Source organism: Hippoglossus stenolepis, chromosome 13 (assembly GCF_022539355.2).
Source record: "Hippoglossus stenolepis isolate QCI-W04-F060 chromosome 13, HSTE1.2, whole genome shotgun sequence".
Taxonomy (NCBI): Eukaryota; Metazoa; Chordata; class Actinopteri; order Pleuronectiformes; family Pleuronectidae; genus Hippoglossus; species Hippoglossus stenolepis.
The window spans coordinates 17998882-18017106 of record NC_061495.1 but is presented as its reverse complement, the minus strand read 5'-3'; the positions used below and the strand labels follow the sequence as shown (position 1 = coordinate 18017106).

General features: G+C 43.7%; 2 protein-coding genes across 8 annotated transcripts in view; both read right to left on the bottom strand.

The window, feature by feature from the left end:
- tbc1d4 (TBC1 domain family, member 4) overlaps positions 1 to 13185 on the bottom strand; it is a 30515-nt gene extending 17330 nt beyond the window's left edge. For 2 of the 6 annotated variants that reach the window (XM_035175408.2, XM_047342709.1), the window contains exons 1-11: positions 12134 to 13184; positions 5117 to 5245; positions 4800 to 5037; positions 4367 to 4611; positions 3372 to 3461; positions 2878 to 2982; positions 2094 to 2226; positions 1888 to 1979; positions 1637 to 1747; positions 573 to 695; positions 9 to 68 (exon numbers count right to left, since the gene is read on the bottom strand). In XM_035175408.2, coding sequence (XP_035031299.2) covers positions 9 to 68; positions 573 to 695; positions 1637 to 1747; positions 1888 to 1979; positions 2094 to 2226; positions 2878 to 2982; positions 3372 to 3461; positions 4367 to 4611; positions 4800 to 5037; positions 5117 to 5245; positions 12134 to 12532 — 1725 coding nt within the window. In that variant the 5' untranslated portion in view covers positions 12533 to 13184. Of the gene's footprint in view, positions 1 to 8; positions 69 to 572; positions 696 to 1636; positions 1748 to 1887; positions 1980 to 2093; positions 2227 to 2877; positions 2983 to 3371; positions 3462 to 4366; positions 4612 to 4799; positions 5038 to 5116; positions 5246 to 12133 lie in introns of all 6 variants that reach the window. The other 4 variants (XM_047342707.1, XM_047342708.1, XM_047342710.1 and 1 more) reach the window with 4 other exon arrangements.
- Positions 13186 to 14722: 1537 nt separating this feature from the next.
- commd6 (COMM domain containing 6) lies at positions 14723 to 17867 on the bottom strand. Of its 2 annotated transcripts, XM_035175410.2 has the most exons (8): positions 17758 to 17867; positions 17576 to 17686; positions 16695 to 16753; positions 16215 to 16280; positions 16044 to 16120; positions 15739 to 15907; positions 15474 to 15626; positions 14723 to 15382 (listed from the first exon to the last, which is right to left on the bottom strand). In XM_035175410.2, the coding sequence occupies exons 2-8, from the start codon at positions 17604 to 17606 to the stop codon at positions 15332 to 15334; spliced, it is 606 nt and encodes a 201-aa protein (XP_035031301.1). In that variant the 5' UTR covers positions 17607 to 17686; positions 17758 to 17867; the 3' UTR covers positions 14723 to 15331. The 2 variants fall into 2 exon arrangements, with proteins under 2 accessions (XP_035031301.1, XP_035031302.1); XM_035175411.2 differs by lacking the exon at positions 17758 to 17867 and having other exon boundaries at positions 17576 to 17751.
- Between the last annotated feature and the right edge of the window lie 358 nt (positions 17868 to 18225).

Below are 18225 nucleotides of genomic sequence, written 5' to 3'. Positions count from 1 at the left end.
CCTCTTACTCTGTCGAAGCTGCCGATGCTTCCCATGCTCCCCAAGCGGCCTCGCATTCGGCTGGCACCCTGGTGACAGAGGTGATTACACAATATGAAACAAAGCAGATAATTCAAAACATGTATTATTAATAAAACATTTTTAAACAACCACTTTCTTTCTGTTCATGACAATAAGATTTGTTGGGATCAGCGATACAATGAGAAAATCTTCAATGGCAAGAAATACAAAGGTCACATGTATCCTGACATGGTAACATTAGGTCTGTGAGACAATAACAGATGGCAGTAGAGGTCTCAGACTGCCTGGGTTCTTCTACTAGGTCATTATTCTGCTGTCTCACAGGCAGATATGGGTCACACTAAATCCCCTGGATGACAGTGACACATTAACCGCGACTGATACAAAGACAGAGCAGGAGGACGAGTGAAGGTGCACGGCACGGAAACTACAGTCTGTCTGGGCTGAAGAAATAAGAGACGGGGAGAAACTGAAGACAACAACAGGGAATTAAATAAAGACTAAGTGTGGAGTTGGAAAAGAAAACGTGTTATAAGAAAAATAAAACATACCCGGGCAAAGATATTCTCTAGAGAGCTGGTGAGGGAGGTGCGTGCTTTGTTCTTAAGAATGTCGAGTTTGAAGCGACTGCTGGAGGCTGCACCGTCGCCTGCCGCTGCGCTGTTCCCTGCATTCTGTCAGACGACAACAAAGCACAAGAGAGAAGAAACATCAGCGCAGAAATAATTATTAACATGCGAGTGCAATAAGTAAGTTCCCATGCAGCAGCAGACCACATGGCTAAGGCTGCTGGAAAGAGCCTGAGACTGTTGGTTGCGGCTGTTGGAGTTTTGCCAAGAGAGATAATATTTAACGTACAACGCCCCTCAGGCCAGATCACGATGAAGTAATAATCCACCAGACTAAATTTTAAATGTCAGGTTTGAAACACGAGACAGTGAGTCAATCCAGAACCTGCTCAGCTCTTTCCAGGAACATTATGAATTCAGTTTTTGGAAACTTTTTACGACGGCAACAAAAGCTGGAAAATTGAGCCGACATGACAAGGAAATACGTTGTTTTATTTTTAAAAACTCCAAGGAGGAAGAGAGACACAGTAAATTCTTTGTTAAATGATACGCTACATAAGCTCCAATCCTGTCACATCTGAATGGACTTTTCTAAGATTTCAGGACGCTAAAGGTCCTTTAAAACTCTTTTATTCTTCAGTGAAGTTAAAGTAAAACTCCACGACTGAGAATATTAATTTTTTTCTTGTAATTTAGACAAAAATTACAAGATGCATTTCCACAAAACTTGGTGTAACCTTGTGATTTGGATCGGGGGAGAGCCCCTTCAATTTTGGTGCAGATCCGGATCAGGGGGCAGATTCAGGACTTGCAAGATAGGCATTTTTTGACATTTTCACTGTTTTCCAAAGGAATAATTCATGGATCTTGATGGAAATAAGGCACATTTAGGGGACTGATATCTATAGGTGTGTGTGATTTGGTGCAGTTTGAGTGAATTCAAGGGGACTGATGGGCCTTGGCGGAGGTGTGTGCTCTACTGGGTGCCATGTTCGTGCTTTAAATTATAATCTTTTTTAAAAATCATCTACAGGAAACGTGTTTACCTGAGGGGCTTCTCCGATGTGGAGGTGGGTCTTTTGTTTGGTTCCACAGATCTGTCTCAGGTGGAGAATCACCAGCTCATTCTCCTCTTGGTCTGACCCGGGCTTCAGTCTCTGTACACATGGACAAACAAACACTCAGAACTCAAGATGTAAAAAGGACACAAGAGTTGTTATTAGCAATCTATCGCCAAAAAACATGTCACTCCATTTTCCATTTTCAGTAAAAGAAGTGCGCTTTCTCTAAACTTTACCTGAACTCGCTCAAAGACCTCAACCTGCTCTTTGTCCGTCAGCTGGGACAGATATTTTTGGATGGCTAGCTTTGCTCTGGGTGGGTAGAGACCTGGAGACAGAAATAAAAAATACTCTTTTATTTCGCTTTAACTATAGAGAAATAGACCACGTGTCAAAATATGAATGAGGTGTTGGATGTGTGACTGGGTTCATGTGGCTTAACCTTCAATCCGCTCGCAGAGCTTGTGCAAGTCGTGCATGGGGCAGGCTTCACAGAGCTGGATTGGGGTTTTGTCGCTCTGCAGGGCTGCTGCAGTAGTGAAGGCCTGCTTCAGGGTCATCATCACCTCGTCCACCTGACACACACACACACACACACACACAGTCAAACAGAGGACAAGACACACACACACACACACACACATGCAGAACGGCAACACAGATATTTTAGTTGAGATTTAAATAAAAATATATGGCTATGACCTCATTCAGACATCAGTCCTGAGTGCTCCAATCACAAGTAGTCAGCACTATCCCTATTCTCAGCCGCCATACGTTGATTTGCCGCCACGTTATCAACACTGACCACTGTTGACCATCTCTCTCTCACTCACGCCAACACACAGATACACACACACACACACACACACACACACAAATGGAAATTTACCTGTCTTTATTCAAAAGTGTGGTCTTTCAGTTTGAGAGCAGGACTAATTGAATTCACTTTTAGATCTTGTAATGCTTTTACTCCAAACTCACGCTGCTTCTGTGCACGTGTGAAACGACAACTCTCAGATTTCTCCCCTGCACGACAAAAATTCCCCAGCCAATAAAACGCCAGGTGTAGGGCTGACAGGTGAAATTGTTCCGCTCTTGTTGGAGCACTTAACTTAAAACTGTCTACTTGTGAGCGGATCTCTTGGGAGGGGTGTTAAACCAGGTGTGATCGGGGCCTAAGAGAAAACGCTGAAGTCATCATCATTTATGTCATCTGTGCGACTTACCAGGGACTCACTGGCGCACTGGAAAACGTAGCACACATACTGACGGGGCCCAGACTCCGACTGGTCCCTGCAAACGAATCCAAAATGGTCGGTCTGTTTGATACCCTGGGTCAAAGTCAAGACAAACGGGGAAATATATTTCAGCAAAGGACGGGCATACTTTTTAGACTGAAAATAAGAGCACTGAAAACATAATGGCTTTTAACATTTTCCATTTTCCACTTTTGATTCAATTAATATAATGACTTCTCTGCTCACACTAGACTCTACATTATCGTTATTCAGGGAGTGCATTTAAAATTGGGCCCGCATCAGACATATTTCTCCATCACTGATAAAAACATAATTTGCCAAATTAAACACTCAAGGGAAAAAAGAGCTAATTCAGATTAGTGCATCCAGAAGAAACATTTAGTCTGAGCTCATCGTCTGAGTAGAACTGCAGCAGAGACACAAGAGAAAAGCTTTGGGTGTGAATGTAAAAATAAACCAACCTGACAGCAGGATGAGATGTCTTTGAAGTTCTTCTCCAGCACCACGGTCTTGCTGTCTGGACTGATGAGGTTTACTTCAAAACGCCCCACCTGTGGTCACACACGTTCATGCAAGAGCTTACAACATCTTCATACTGTCGGCAGATCATGGGTGTAACTTAAGGCAAAGAATATATCAAGGTCAAGTATCTCATGACACAGGCTGCGACTATTCTGAGACCCGTTCAATGACAGACAGAAACTCACACACTCCCAAAAATCAAAATCAAGGTCAACAAGTGTGCACCAACGATTTTTCCCATAATTGACTGCTATGTGGAGTATCATATTGAGCGTTGTGCTCCAGTTTTTAAAATTAGCTCCATGAGGAAAGGGGCACGGCGTATGCAAGCCCGCATGCTTTTTCATGAAGTGGCGGCCTTATGGTTTCAGCAGTCGCAAATTCGGCTCAGGAGTTACAGCCTCTTTAACTGCAGCAGTAACACGGGGCTGAGCGAGTCCGTACATAATGACTGCCAGCCACGTGCACATAAAAATGATTTGCAGCCAACGTGGAGCTCGCAGGCTGAACTGAGCGCATGCAGGGAAGGGTTCAGAGCACAAATCTGAGCGCTGAGGTGAAAAAGCACTTGGTTTTTCTGGCGTGGCAAACAGGATCAAGTTCGAGACAATTTATGATTCGGAAGAAAAAAAAAAACACATCAATCTTGTAGATGGAGGAGAATATTTATAGTTCTGCCTATACACCTGACGTACAGTACAATGTTGGAGTAAATCCAAAGAGCATTACATTGTACGTCAGTCTCATTCCATTCAGTTCACTGCAAATAGATCCCCTTGTTGAGCCCGGGCACTTGAGAGCAAACTCAGCCACATGAGAGAACATTGCTGTGATGATAAATCTCCTCCGAGTCAACGGACTGGAAATCTACAAACAGCAGGACTTAAAGATAAGAACATCTTAATGAACCGCAACTGTACTAAACTTCCTGTACCTGGAAGAGCATGGTGCGGTTCTTGTCCGCGTCAGACGGCTGAACGTGGTTTGGTTCGCTGGCGTGTCGGCGGCGTGTGGGGCCCATGATGATGCCTTCCCCCGGCTTCCGCTGCAGACTCCCGGCCAAGCTGCTGCAGCGCGTACGGAACTCCTGAGGCTCCTCGAACCCGGAGTCCTCCAGGATGCACTCGGGGAACGCTCCTCGCAGGCTGCTCTGACTGGTGCTGCTGGAGAGGCCTTTACCTGTGCATCAGACACAGACACATTTTATACATATGCTCATATTTGTAACCTGTAAGACATTGCTCATACTTGTACACTATAATCCACTTTGATTTGATTGATACTTCCATTTGAACACTTTTTCATATCATTACCAACCAACGAGATTGAAGCCTCAAATCTCCTAATTCACGATTTGAGTTCTTTACCTCCACCTCCGGTCACATCCTCCTCTCCAGGAACTTCGGGGTCGTCCATACTCTCGTTCAGAGCAGCGGAGAGCGGGTCTACATCGCCCCCAATGAGGAACTCCACGGGGGCGCTCTCCGTGGACCCTCGCTGGCCGTTGAGCAGCCGCAGGCGCTTGCGCTCGACCTCGTGCTGACGAAACTTATCGATGCAGTCGTCGATGAGGGTGGACGGAGGCTTTTTGTGCCCAATTGTCACCTGGAATTTATTTCAAAATCTATTAAACGACCTAGTTAAATGCGAATGCACCATGTACTTGAACTTGTGCTTGAGGTACCTTGCCACAATAAAGCACTTCAAACTTCTGGGAGTTGTAAAAAGCCTCGTCTGCTTCCTGTTTGGGCTTGGCACCGTCCTTCAGGGCAGATTTGGACACCTGGCGAATGCTGCTGATCACCTCAGGGACCTGGAGGAAAGGCCCAGAGCATGTGATGAATAGGAAAGACATTGAAAAGGAAAACTTGTAACAAAAGAGAATGGGAAGGGAAGTGGAACCAAATGCCAGGGGAGGATTTCTCTGCAGCACAATAACACAAGAATTCCAGAACTCAACATAACTGACGTAGGCACATTAATAGCAATAGCAACAATATTTTTTACCAAGAAAAGCTCAAGTAAAAAAGACCTTTGCAGCAACTGCACTAGAATGACATCTCTTAAATTCAATCAAGCTGCACCAAATTGCACAAATTACAATCGTAGATATCAGTTCCCTAAATGTGCCTGATTTTACTTCATCAAGATGCATGAATTACTCTTGTTGAAAAATGCCCTATCTTGCAGCGTTAAAGATCTGCATCTGCCCGGTGATCTAGATCTGCACCAAAATGTATTGGGCTCTTCTCAAACCGCATCCTTCCACCAAGTTACGAGGAAATCCGTCCAGTAGTTTTTGCGAAGTCATGCTTACAAACAAACCAACACAAAAATACAAAGGACAGGGATAAAAACATAACCTTATAGTTAGGGATTAAAAACATAACCAAATAGTGCCATTATATCCAGACCACGATGTAGACTCAATCCACAAACCGAAGTCACCACAGAACAAGAGAAATGTGTTTATATGGCATAAACAAGTCACAGGGCCTGATTGTATTTTGCAGCTCAGCATGAGACTTGAACTATCACAAGCTCGTCAAACAACAGTGGAGTCAGAGGTCGACCGGCAGCCAAGGGAACGAGGGAACGAGGGAACACCCACACCCTACAGGACAAAATAAGACAACAAAGACTTGAAGGTCACTGAGCCTGCGTGCTACTGGCACTTCGTTCAACAACTGCAGGAAACAGTCAAAAGTCACAGCACCGTCAAACTAACTCGCATCCAAACAAAACACAAACAAGTCAAGACAGAAAGTAAGTGAACTCTTAAGCAATTCTGGAAAACACAGTCCATCCTTCAGTCATGAGACACTTTTACAGTTGAGAGTAGAGAGGAATGGTTCAGAGGACAGGGAGCACTGAATCACTGCGGCACTAAAGATATTTGGCAAGGCAGCTCTAGAAAGAAAAAAAAAAGAGCCTGGAACCAGAGGCACAGCCAAGGTCGGCCAAATGCAGTGCTTAAGACAACAATGAGCGCTGAAAACAAACAGTGCGCACATCTATTGTATACGATAAGAGCTGCACACTGGCCGCTGTGCAAATATATTCATTATGTGCACTAGGGAGGGAAGTTATGTAACAAAGTAATTCAGAGGTGCGAACAGAAAGGTTAAAGAAGCGAGAGGGCAGACACACAGTAAGGGATGGATTGTGGGGAAAACAATATAAAACAAGACATCCCATGTAACAAAGTGTGTCCCTGCTGCTCACAGAGGTTCACGTGTGAGACACAGAGATTAAATGGTTGTCGGTCATACATCTGCTGCATTGGCTGCAGGGGCTATTTTAAAAGTCCCAGTTTTCCAAGTCCCGGCCTTCCCAAGGGTTTGAGGCGAGCCAGGACAGAGGACTGTATTGAGATGAGGAAGAGGGCGGGCGGAAGGGGCGGTGGGTTGTTAGTGATACACACTCAAGCCTTCTTTGCTTTCAAAACAAAACTCTGACCTGTGACATTGATTCTCTAACTGTTAGCTGGTGTATTTTTTAGTCTCTTTTAGAGATATGACAAACTTATCACAGTCGGCAAATAAAAACAAGCACCAATGCTGGAGAAAATGTGCGGCAGTAAACGTAGACCATTCCCATGTGTTCTAGTTTTGTCCTCAACTTGAAAATCCTGGGCCACAATGTACTTGTCTTTTGCAGTGCAGCACTCAGGAGATATATGACAGGAGATAACGTATCGAGAGAGAAGACAGATATTTGTTGAAGTTCTTGTTGGCAGCCGGTAAAAAGGCCATTACGAAGAGATTGTACAAGGCCAGGGGCGGATCCAGCGGCAGGGCCAGGGGGGGCACTGGCCCAAGCCCCTGATGTGTGTCTTTGCTCACAAGGGATGACCGAAATGTGCACCTTACTGTCAGTGTGCATGGATGTTGTACATTTGTTTGTACCCTTTATGGCCCGTGATTTATGCAAATCCTAGATCTGCCACTGCACAAGGAAGAACCGCCAACACAGGATGGAAGGCTGAAAATTGTGAATGGAATATATGGAAGTGTTAACTCATAGAATAAGAGCACAAGACGAACAATGTTGAGAAAGGTTTTGTGGAAACAGGGCAATCCAGATCTTTTCATGTTTCTTTGTTTGTTTCGGTTTTTTGGGGGTTGGGGTTGATATTTCTGTTTCGGAAAAAAGCAATTAAAAACAAATTAACCTGAACCATGTCACCAGAATGCACAGTGTGAACAGAACGTTTTTGTTTTGGTAAAACTCAGCGCTAATGCTACGAGGTCGAGGTAACTCCGAGGCCTTGCTGGCTCGGGAATCACGGCCGCACTGTCTGGTCTGTCTGGCCCCGTGTCCCGCGCTGCTATCACTGAGGGGGGAAATGAGCGCCGTGTCAGGAACCGCTGGATTATACATGGGTAAGAGGACGCCACGGCACCATTTGATCTGATTAATTATTTGTGCATCTCCCCGGTACAGAGCCAGCGAAGGTGTTCACTCCGTGGCTGGAGACAGGCACGGACAGGCAGGAAATCTATTCAAACAAATCCTCCCACCCAGACGTTTCTTCACGGTGCCTAATTTGCTCCTCTCATTGCCAGGCTTTATGAAATGATATCAATGACACGAGGTCCAGGGCTCGTCTATATCAACACCAGCAGGCGGACTCAGCTTTAAGAGCTTAGGAGAAAGCAAACAGGAGGATTGTCCTGAGCGCTGCATGGCTCAGTTTCCTGTCAAACCTCCCTTTACAACAGGCCCTAATAGTCTCTGGTGAGACGGTAGTTCTTCTGCTCTTATCGGCAACGTTGAGCCAAACAACAGGGAAACAGCGAGGTCCCACCGAATCTGCAATCAGGCCCAATTAGACTTCTCTCAGACACACAGGTTATCACTGTGTCAATACAAGATAAGGGTGAAAACAGACAGTGACAGATGAAAGGGAGATAAGTCCGCATGTCGGGTCAGAAGCAATGAAGGGTTGAACCCTTTTTTAAATTAAAAGTAACCGATGTATGTTCTAACGCAGCAAATGAAAGATAAAAATTGGTGATTTAATTAAATTAAATTATATGTTTTATGACATTGTATATGTTGTAATTGCTGCCTCCTGAAACACTTTGTAATCTGGATTTTAAAAAGTGCTCTATAAATAAAGATTATTATTATTATTATCAAGGGGGTTGTGTTTTCTTCTGCGTTTGTTTGTTGCAGGATTGTGCAAAAACTGAAGGGAAACTTGGTGGAAGGATGCCACATGGATCAGGATAGACCCAATTAAAGTGTGTGTAAATAAGTGCAGGTCAGGGGGCGGATCAAGGAATTTAGAAGTTTTTTCTCTCCAACATTTTCCTTGATTTCTCCAGAGAGTAATTCGTGATTTTGATTTTTAAAAAATCAAGCATATTCATGAGTGTGTGAAATCTGGTGCAGATCCACACAAAAATCATTAGGGGACTGTTAGGCCTATTATATTAATATCAAAATTTACAGCTGATCTTCATTTGCAAAAACTTCTTGCACAAAATTTCTCAATTAAAGTGAACTGGGGTTATTATGTGTTCACGTGAATGAACAGTGCTGCTTCAGTCCACGTAATTGAAGTGCCTGCAGCTCTTTGAGGATTGTTGCTGAAGACACTTCCTGCCGTCACATGTTTGTATGTGAGCCTCACTGCAGCTACAGTGTGACGTCCTCACACCTGCCCTGTGCTTTTCCATGCGCCTGAGGACAAACTGGGTGCCTCGGTTTGACAGACTGTTTGTGTCCCAACTGAAAACAAAGCAAGACAAAAGCTCACGTGTCGCATTAACACAGGATCAGAGCTCTCAGGTCATATAATCGAATGGGAAAAGAAAAATCACAGTGGGTCAATACAGCAGTGACACAAAGTGGCTTTTTATGCATGAATTAACATGGGATTTTTCGTCGTGTGTGATGGTTTTACAACGCGACGTCAGAAGAACAGCATTCAATTTGATCTGTTAATTGACCAAATGCTGTTAAACCAATGGGCTACACATCTAAACTGCCAATAATGGGAAAACCAGGAAGTAAAACCAGGCAGTATTTTCCTGCAGAGTTATTATGTCCTTGTTTCCACGTGACTTGGAACAATGAACTGTTCCTGATGCCAGTTCTCTGTCAGAATCGGTCGCAACAACCAGATAAACCTGTGGTCTATCACGTCTTGTTTTGCAAGAAATACATTCATGTTAACAGACACGGCCACATCACCTGCTCTGGCTAATGCATGTGAGCACAGGTGTGGCAAAGAACAGGCTGATCCAGAGAACAGAAGAAAAGGCATGTTTGGCTTTGTGTCCCATGATGACACAGAGATCTAGAGCAATGTCAGCAGATAGATAATGAGGACTTTTATTTTTGCCCCACCTTAGCTTTATGGCAAAGAGTTGTTCCCCAAATTCAGATTTTGGAAAGTCAAGTGCCCTCTGCTCATGAAGGTGTCCCCCTGTCACTACGTGTCGCTGGACGACAAACAGCGCTGGCGAGTCAGCCGAGGGTCACCCCAGGGAGAGATTCCTCTGAGGTCCAGTTCCAAGTCTGAGCAGAGGTGGCGGCTCACGCCATGCAGGACCACACTGTGTATTATCGGCTTGATAATGGAACAAGTGAGCTGAGCTGAGACGGTGTTGAATGTGCGCCTGCTGCCACGAGGAGTCTCACTGGGGATGTGAATGAGTATCTCCGAGTCTGAGCTGCACTATAGGTGGTAATGAAGTAATAAATCAAAGTGGATGGTTAATTACCTCCACTAAGAAGGTAAAGTTTTCTTTGTAAGTTTATTTCTCTGTCTTTCTGCAGCATTACTCAGAAACTACTGACCCGAATTGTGGGGTTTTTGTTTGGAGCAGATCTAAATAAACTGACGCCGGAACAGTTTTTTGTCACTTTCTTTAAAAGGGTGAGATGGTGCGTTAGTCTCACCAGAGGTATGCACTCTCTTCGGCGTTTGATGTTATTCTGGCACAATATTCTGTATGTCCTGTTGCCATGGATACACTAATGAAGAGTCCAGAGATGGCCGAGCGGGCCTTGAATGGCTAAATGGCCGCACCTTATGCATAAGCAATTACAGCTGGGTCAGAAATATCATATATACTGGGACTGAAGTCATGTTCAAAGCTGAGGAAGACAATGAAACACACATTGTCTTTAAAGGCTTTGCTTTGTTAGCGATGCTTTCTGTACCGTGTGTGTCATTTGATTTAACCTTCCACATAGAGCCACACGTCTTCCCACAGGGTTTGTACAATGTCATGTCAACAGCCAAAAATAGATCTGAAAACAAGCCTGTCGCCCAGAAGTAGAGTTAGAATTTTATCGTGTTTCCGTTGGCAGGAAGATCATTTCAGAAGCACATTGAGAACCTTTGTATTGATAACTGGCAAATAATCATATCATCAACACTGGTCGTGTGGCAGTAGTGGGCTGATAGAATAACCCATGCATTCTACAGGGTCCACCATGCACATGTGCCTTAGCTCTGTTGGCTGCCAAACCAGTTTGTGTTGCATAATAACGCTGAGTGAGGAATGTTCAAGATGCCTTTCTGACTGCTGTATACAGGAGGATCCGTGGCAGGCGCCTCGAAAGTGCCTCTTCCTCGATCTCACTGCCTCTTCTGCTCTCGGTTGTGAATGTAGCGGACGCGCTGTCTTGCGCAGGCCCCGCACATACCACAGGAAACGTGATACAACGCAGGCATGTTTGAGTTTGATGCAAATACGTGGCGCACAGCACATGGGACCTGTGTGTGAAGAATAAAAGTGAGGGTTTCCTGGTTCACTGCGGAAAACAAGAAGAACGTGAACACGTGTAAAACGGTGTAGGTTGAGTTACGGCAAGTTAAGGAGCATGTTGGCACAAACCCAGACCAAACGATTTCATATATTTCCATGAGAGAACATGTATTAAGCATTTATTCTAGTTAACTAAAACTCTCAGACACACGCATCAGTGTCATGCATGTGGAGAACTTGACCACAAATCATGACTGCACGTCTGATTTTTCTACAGTGACTCCCACGTCACTAATTTTTGACTCTTCACCACATATTTCGGTTCATTACCCAAGACCTGCACGCTGATCAGCATGTAAATGTGCTGACACAATATTTTGCCATTTGACTTGTTGTCATCACACACCACAGGCGGAGACGTCTGATCCCCTGCACAAGGGGGGTGGGGGGGAAATACAGACATGGATTAACTTTGCCAAAATAAAAAATGCAGGGTGCTCATCCTCACTGACCGTTGACCTAAATACTTAATACCAAAGCAAACATGTTTGGACTATTGACTAATCTACTGTATTTGAGATTAAAATGGCACAGTTGTGACCTCGAGGACATATTTTTTCATTCAGGCTTTGTTTAGTGTTTACACTGAAAGAGGCAGGGCTCTCTGTGTGTGCATTGGTGGGCCTCAGTGGGACATCGTGGTGATTTATAAGAGTTTTAAATTGAAAACCCTCAGGAATGTGAGAAAACATTAACATTACAGAAAGACATTGTAGTTGAACAGTGTCTTTCATGAGCAGCATGTGGGGGGGGGGCATTAAATCTTCATCATCGTCAGACATAAATAGTTTCCCCACTAATTCTGCACTATTTTCTCTGTGTGTTGTCCTTGTCTGTCCCTGCTCCTGGCACAGCTGCTGCTCTGGAAGTGGTGCAGGGTTATTTCTGGGCACTGGAGCAGCCCGACCTACCTGGTTGGGGTCGCCGGCCTTGAAGACGTGACAGGACATGTCGGACTCCGGGTTGTCCGGCTGGCCCCGCAGCAGATAGGCGAAGTAGGTGAGGTCGTTGCTGTTGTGGATGAAGCGAGAGATGAGCTGCGCTTTGTGCTCGAAGATGAACACCGAGGAGTTGTTGCTGCTGGAGGGCACGCACCGCATCAAGGGGGGGTTGAGGACCAGCTGGACCTCTCTGGGCTGCACCACGGGGCCGCAGTCGCCCCTCTCGCCCCGCCGCCGGATCTCGGCCACCAGCCACGGCAGCATGGGCAGGGTGGTGCGCCTGTCCAGCGAGGACCAGCCGATGTAAGTCAGCGTGAACCTCCGGTCCGACTTGGGAGGACTGTTCTCCTTCTCATCCGGACCCTCCATGTTTGTCGTTGACGGCTTCGTGGGACTAAAAGACTATGGTTTGAAAAGATGACACAGATGGACCATTCCCTGAGATCACAGCCACGCGCAGTTGTGTTTAGTTCGCAACAGTTCCCATGTCCGCATCCACAGTGAAAGTTCACACAACACGACGCACAACATGTGCTCGTCCCGATCAGCTGCAGCTCTCCATGTTATCCAAATCCACCCAAACCCTCTGCGATGGACACTTTCCCTTGCAAGGTTGGTAGTCTGCGCCCCAGCTCCGCTCCTCCACTATTTGCATGGGCAGGGAGTCAAACGCTGAACAACCCTGTACTGTACCTTCCCAGGCTCGCTTTGCTAAAACGTGGCTGTGGATGTGGCTCCTGTGTCAACACAAGTAGCCCAGAGGAAATCTGATTTCTTTACGTCGCTCCTGGGCGCGCACAGCGACGCGACGCAATTTTACGCAGCGCCTGCAAACCCCAGTTGCGCACAAAGCTCGGCTGGCACCGCCACGCTTTTCCTTTTCTCTGGGTTTTTTAAAATACGAACACTGATGCTTGATGCTCGCCAACCTCTCGAGTGTGATCCTTTCTTCCACAGCGCCTCGGAGGTGGAGCGGCTGTCTGCGCGCTGACGACCCGCCCAACCCTCCCATGTGCTGGAGGAGTGGGCAGGGCAGAGCCGCGCTGTGTGAAACGTGACAGGACGGAGGCCCCGCCTGTTCTCACCCCCAATAACAGAGCCTAATAACTGGAAAGTCTCTTCCAAGGCCGTGTGGAAAGTGTCTGCAGCCCCCAGGCCACATGGTCCTCCAGGCCAATACCACCCCCACTTACCATCCACCAGGTAACAGCAGGGCAGCAGAGGTCTCATGGAGGCACAATGATCACATGTTACACTTCCACCACCAAGAAAATTCAAACACTACCTCAAAGTTTTGCTGATTTCAAATCTTAATCTATAGATTTATATCAAACACCAATTTCCACATGCTACCATAATGAAATCCAACGTTACTGGCCTTGAAATGAATGAAATGTAAATGTGCCAAAGATCTGTGTACCAGGACAAATAATCGTATTCCCTTATTTTAAAGTGTTTATGTCTAACCCTTACTGTTAATTCTGCATTATAGACATGTTTTAAGTGTTAATTATAGTCTGTAAATTTTCTGCAGTGAAAGAACAGGAGGAAAACCATTTAACTAATATCTGTTTATAAGCAGGCGGTGCTGAATCATGGTTCCTGGAAAGCTGTAATCACATCTGATATGCTTCATGCACCAGAGGACTTGCATCTACCAAATGCCATAAATCCACCCATCCCCAAAATAGTAGCTTTGCCATATATAACCTTCCATCGCTGAGGCAGTTGCTACTGAACCCCTGCAAGCTACCAAGCCCTCACACTGCTGGTGGGTCACTGAAGTGGCCATGTTGTTTCCTGTAGAGGGCTGTCAGGCCACCAAATAGACACTTGAAAAGATAATCCTTATAAAAGAGATAGTAAAAATAAGAAGCATCAGTTAAAAAAAAGTAATATATATGTAAACATGCACTTTAAAAATATGGAAATCTAAAACTAGGAGCAATTTAAATATTAAGAAATATAGAAATATTTATAATATAACAATGCAATATGTTTATATAATTATTGAGATGGCAATTTTTCAAAATTTGAATTCTTGAATGTTGTCTACAATGCATTCTAGTGAAAAATTAAATGAATGAATCTATGAGTGCACACCTCCACTGAACAAGGGTAAACAATCCTATATGATTGTCTTTTTCTCATAAGAGAAATATAAGAAGTGGTCTGATAACCTAAAATAGTTATTCGTCATAAAATATAATATTTTGTTTTTGTGTAACCCTGTTGACAAGTGGACCAATGAACAAAAGACAGACATGGGTGATAAGATAATTGCTGGAGGAAAATACACCATTGTACACAATCTGGATAGTTAAAGCATCCCTCACTTTGCTGCAGACCCTCTGGACTCTCCACCAGAACACCAACAGATCCTCAGACTTCACACTAGCATCTGTGAACTATTTCTACCATCTCTCTGTGGATCCTGAACAGAGTAGTAAGATGGTAAACAGTGATATTCATTTACTGATTCCTTTGTTAGTGTATAATTGCTTTTACTTAAACTGCTCTGAGATGTTAAGTTGTAATCAAACAACCAAGCAATGAAGATTTACATTTAATAAGTATTTAATACTTAAAGTGAGGATGGAACAGGAACAAAAACAAAAAAGGCAAACTCAGAATCACAGTAAACACTTAAACATTATCAAGAAAAACATAAAGAGCAAAATAATTTAGACAAAAATGACAGGACGGTTTGTTAATATGGACAATTTTAAACATTATATGAAACTAAATAGCATTAATCATATTGTATAGCAGAACAATTACAATCTCTTACCCTTGATCTGAAACAACAATACATTAGCAACCGTGCAAATGTATAATAAGTACAAAGCCAGAAGAAAACGGATTAAAATAAACCATATCAATGTTCTACATTCTGTAATTAATGAACAATATTATTATTAGTCATGGATTTGTAGTATTAGCAGCCTACGTATACACCACATTAAATTCCTGAAATCTGGATGAGTTGATGGAAGGACGACACGTACACTGAAATAATGACATTAAACTATATAAACTTAAAGGCAAAGCTGAGAGTTGAGAGTTGCAACAAATCGAATGCACATTTTGCGAAACAGCCGGCAGACAAACCCCAGTGCCGATACAACTCAGGTTCCCCTGCTTACAAGCACTGAGGTGTTACAGCCATCATACAGTCTCCATTGCAGCTGCCATCTCCTTGAACTGCTTGTGAAAGTTCTGCGAAGGACAAATCATAATTTATATAAATAAACCTTATTATTTAATAAATCACACCAACAACATTACAATCACATGAATAAATACAGACCTGGAACTGTGGAATGGTCATTTCAAAAGACTTCAGACAGATTTGTCCCGAGGGCTCAGCGATCTTCAGCAGCAGACACACATATGGAGAGTTGAAAGATCGGCAGGTGTCGGAGCTCACCGCCATCCCAAGCTTCCACTGGATGTCCACCAGCTAGACAGATGCAGCACAACAAACAAAAATTGAAAGAAATTCTGTTCTGTTCAGGTCATCAGAAAATATTTGAAAATGAGCGGCTGCTTTACTGTATTAAATCTGAATGTACCTGGCCGATGCTGAGCATTGCCTGGACCTCCTGCTGAGCGTGGACTGATGCACCATGTTCACTCCACAACCTGTGCAACACCTGCAGGGAAGCTTTAGACCACTTGTTACTACTTTCTTCCAGCCTCGACACAAGGTCATCTCCTGACAGGTTGTTTTTCCCAGCTGACCTGGTGACACAAATGTTACTATAACACCTTATAGTACAACTGTGTGCTTATGTTTGTGTGACTTTCACAGAAGAATTAAATGTGTACAATATGATAGAAGACGTGTCCACCAGTTATAAAATCAGAGGAAAGATACCTGAATGTTAACAACAGGAAACGGATCATGTGCTGCAGGGCTTCATGGTTAAGTCTAACTCCAGCTCTCTGAAACTTCTGCTCAGAAGAAAAAAGTGAATGAAAGAGGAACCTTGGAAGAGATGGGTTACTATAAGTTAAAAAATAAAAATCCAAGAAAATATTGACTCACGTCAGACATTTGAGCTGAATCTACTCCTGTAGCTCGCCCTTGAAGATAAATCAGAATGTGCTGACACTGTGGAGATTAGAAGATTAGTTATCAGATGTACTGGAGAACCTCTATGCCACCAATACCACATCCTTTGTGACTTGTGCAGAGCATGGCTGCCAATAGCTCTACAATGAGCAGTATTACATGGCATTTAACATCCTGTTGTGTTAGCCGACTGGGAGGTTTAATCCACGGTAACTTCATCAAGTAGCAAGTCCCAAAACTAGACAAGAAGAATGAATCATGTGCTCATGGTAATCAAACCAATACTAGAGGCTAATAATACCAAGACATGTGACCTGTGTGGTGCTTCTCTTTTCTCTATTAATCACTTAGAAATTAATCAATATATGAATTAATTTATTCAATTGTAACTTGCTTTTAGCCTGCATGGGTATATTATATATATACACACAATTTGAGAGAGCATATACTCACTGCTTCTTCTAACAGATCTGGAGAAAGCCGGCAGATGTTGTCCACACTTTTGTTGATGCCTGAAATACAGACGTGAGGCAACTCATTTATTATGAGGTTTCCCATAATACAGTTGTGCTGCTATTAACACTGGTCTCAAGAGGATCAGTAATCATGAGCTGCTTTTACCGAGCCTGTAGAGGGGCGTCGTGCGAGTCTGACTATTGTAATTAATACATTACCAACTTGCCTTGAGAAGGCACTTACAATAAGATGTAGGATTTATATTACTCATATATCAGCATATATTATTAGTATGTATCTGTTTCCCATTTCAACTGAAGATAGCTCATTAGAAATGTCTTTACTTTATAAAAAAAACTTATATTTTAACTGTATTCAACAAATAGACAAAATATATCAACTAATCCGGACACTAATGAAGGGAAAATGTCAGAGTATAATAAGCAGGGCCAACAGATAAAATATAAAATATGAAAAATCTACAGGCAGTTAGAGACATCGAGTCATTTACAGTTGACCTTAACTCCTGTGACATAAACACATGTATATATGAATAATACACGAGTGGCACATATGGGGGCTAAGGTCATGTTGAGGCTGAGACCAGAGGTGCCTGGTAGTGGTCCAAGATAAATCCTGGATCCAGTTATCATCTCATCAGAAGCCTGACTGGAGTTAGGGATGATTGGTTAACATCGAGGTGGTGGGTGGGTTGGTAGCCTCCTGCTAGCTACTCTCTGAAGCTAACAGGGAAGTTAGCATGTATTCCCTGGGTGTGGTGGAGCGCTACGTGTGATGAACACAACTCATTCATCTTTCTAGTGAAACTACAACATGCTGAAAGCACCACGGAGCCCCGTGTTGCATGTTAAACCCACCACATGACACCTCTGCTGCGGCGGATGGCATCTTCTCTCCCGGAGCTGTCACCGCGGTGTGAGCGCCGCCTGCTCAGCGAGCCTCTCGTTCGATTTGACACCTTCTAAGACCTGTTGAGTGGATTCAAAACGTGTTTTTGAAGTGATATATTCCGGAAACAGACCGCAAACCAGCTACTCACCGATTAAACGACTTTTCACTGGACAACAGCGGCTAATAGTGTTACATTTACTCGTGTTTATTATAGTTAAAGGTATACACCGCCACCTATTGTACCGGAGTGTGTACTACATGTAGGTTCTTCCTCTCAATATTCTCCATCAACATGAAGAGGAGTTTTCTTTATTTTTCATAAATGTCACCCTGCCAAACTCGTCATGCAGAAAATGAAAAAAGGACATAAACACACAACTGCTTTTTCTCCAATGAGCATCTTGCACGTGGTTTTGTTAACACCCCTATAATAATGTACCTGTATTATATATTATGTAATGTAATACTTGAGAAAATGTTCTGGCTGTCTTGTTAAAAACTTTAATTTTAGAATGAAACAAATCATCTGTAAATAAGTTACTGATGTTCTGTGATAGCTCAACCTTTGTAGTAGTAGTAGTAGTAGTAGTAGCAGTAGCAGTAGTGGAAAAATATA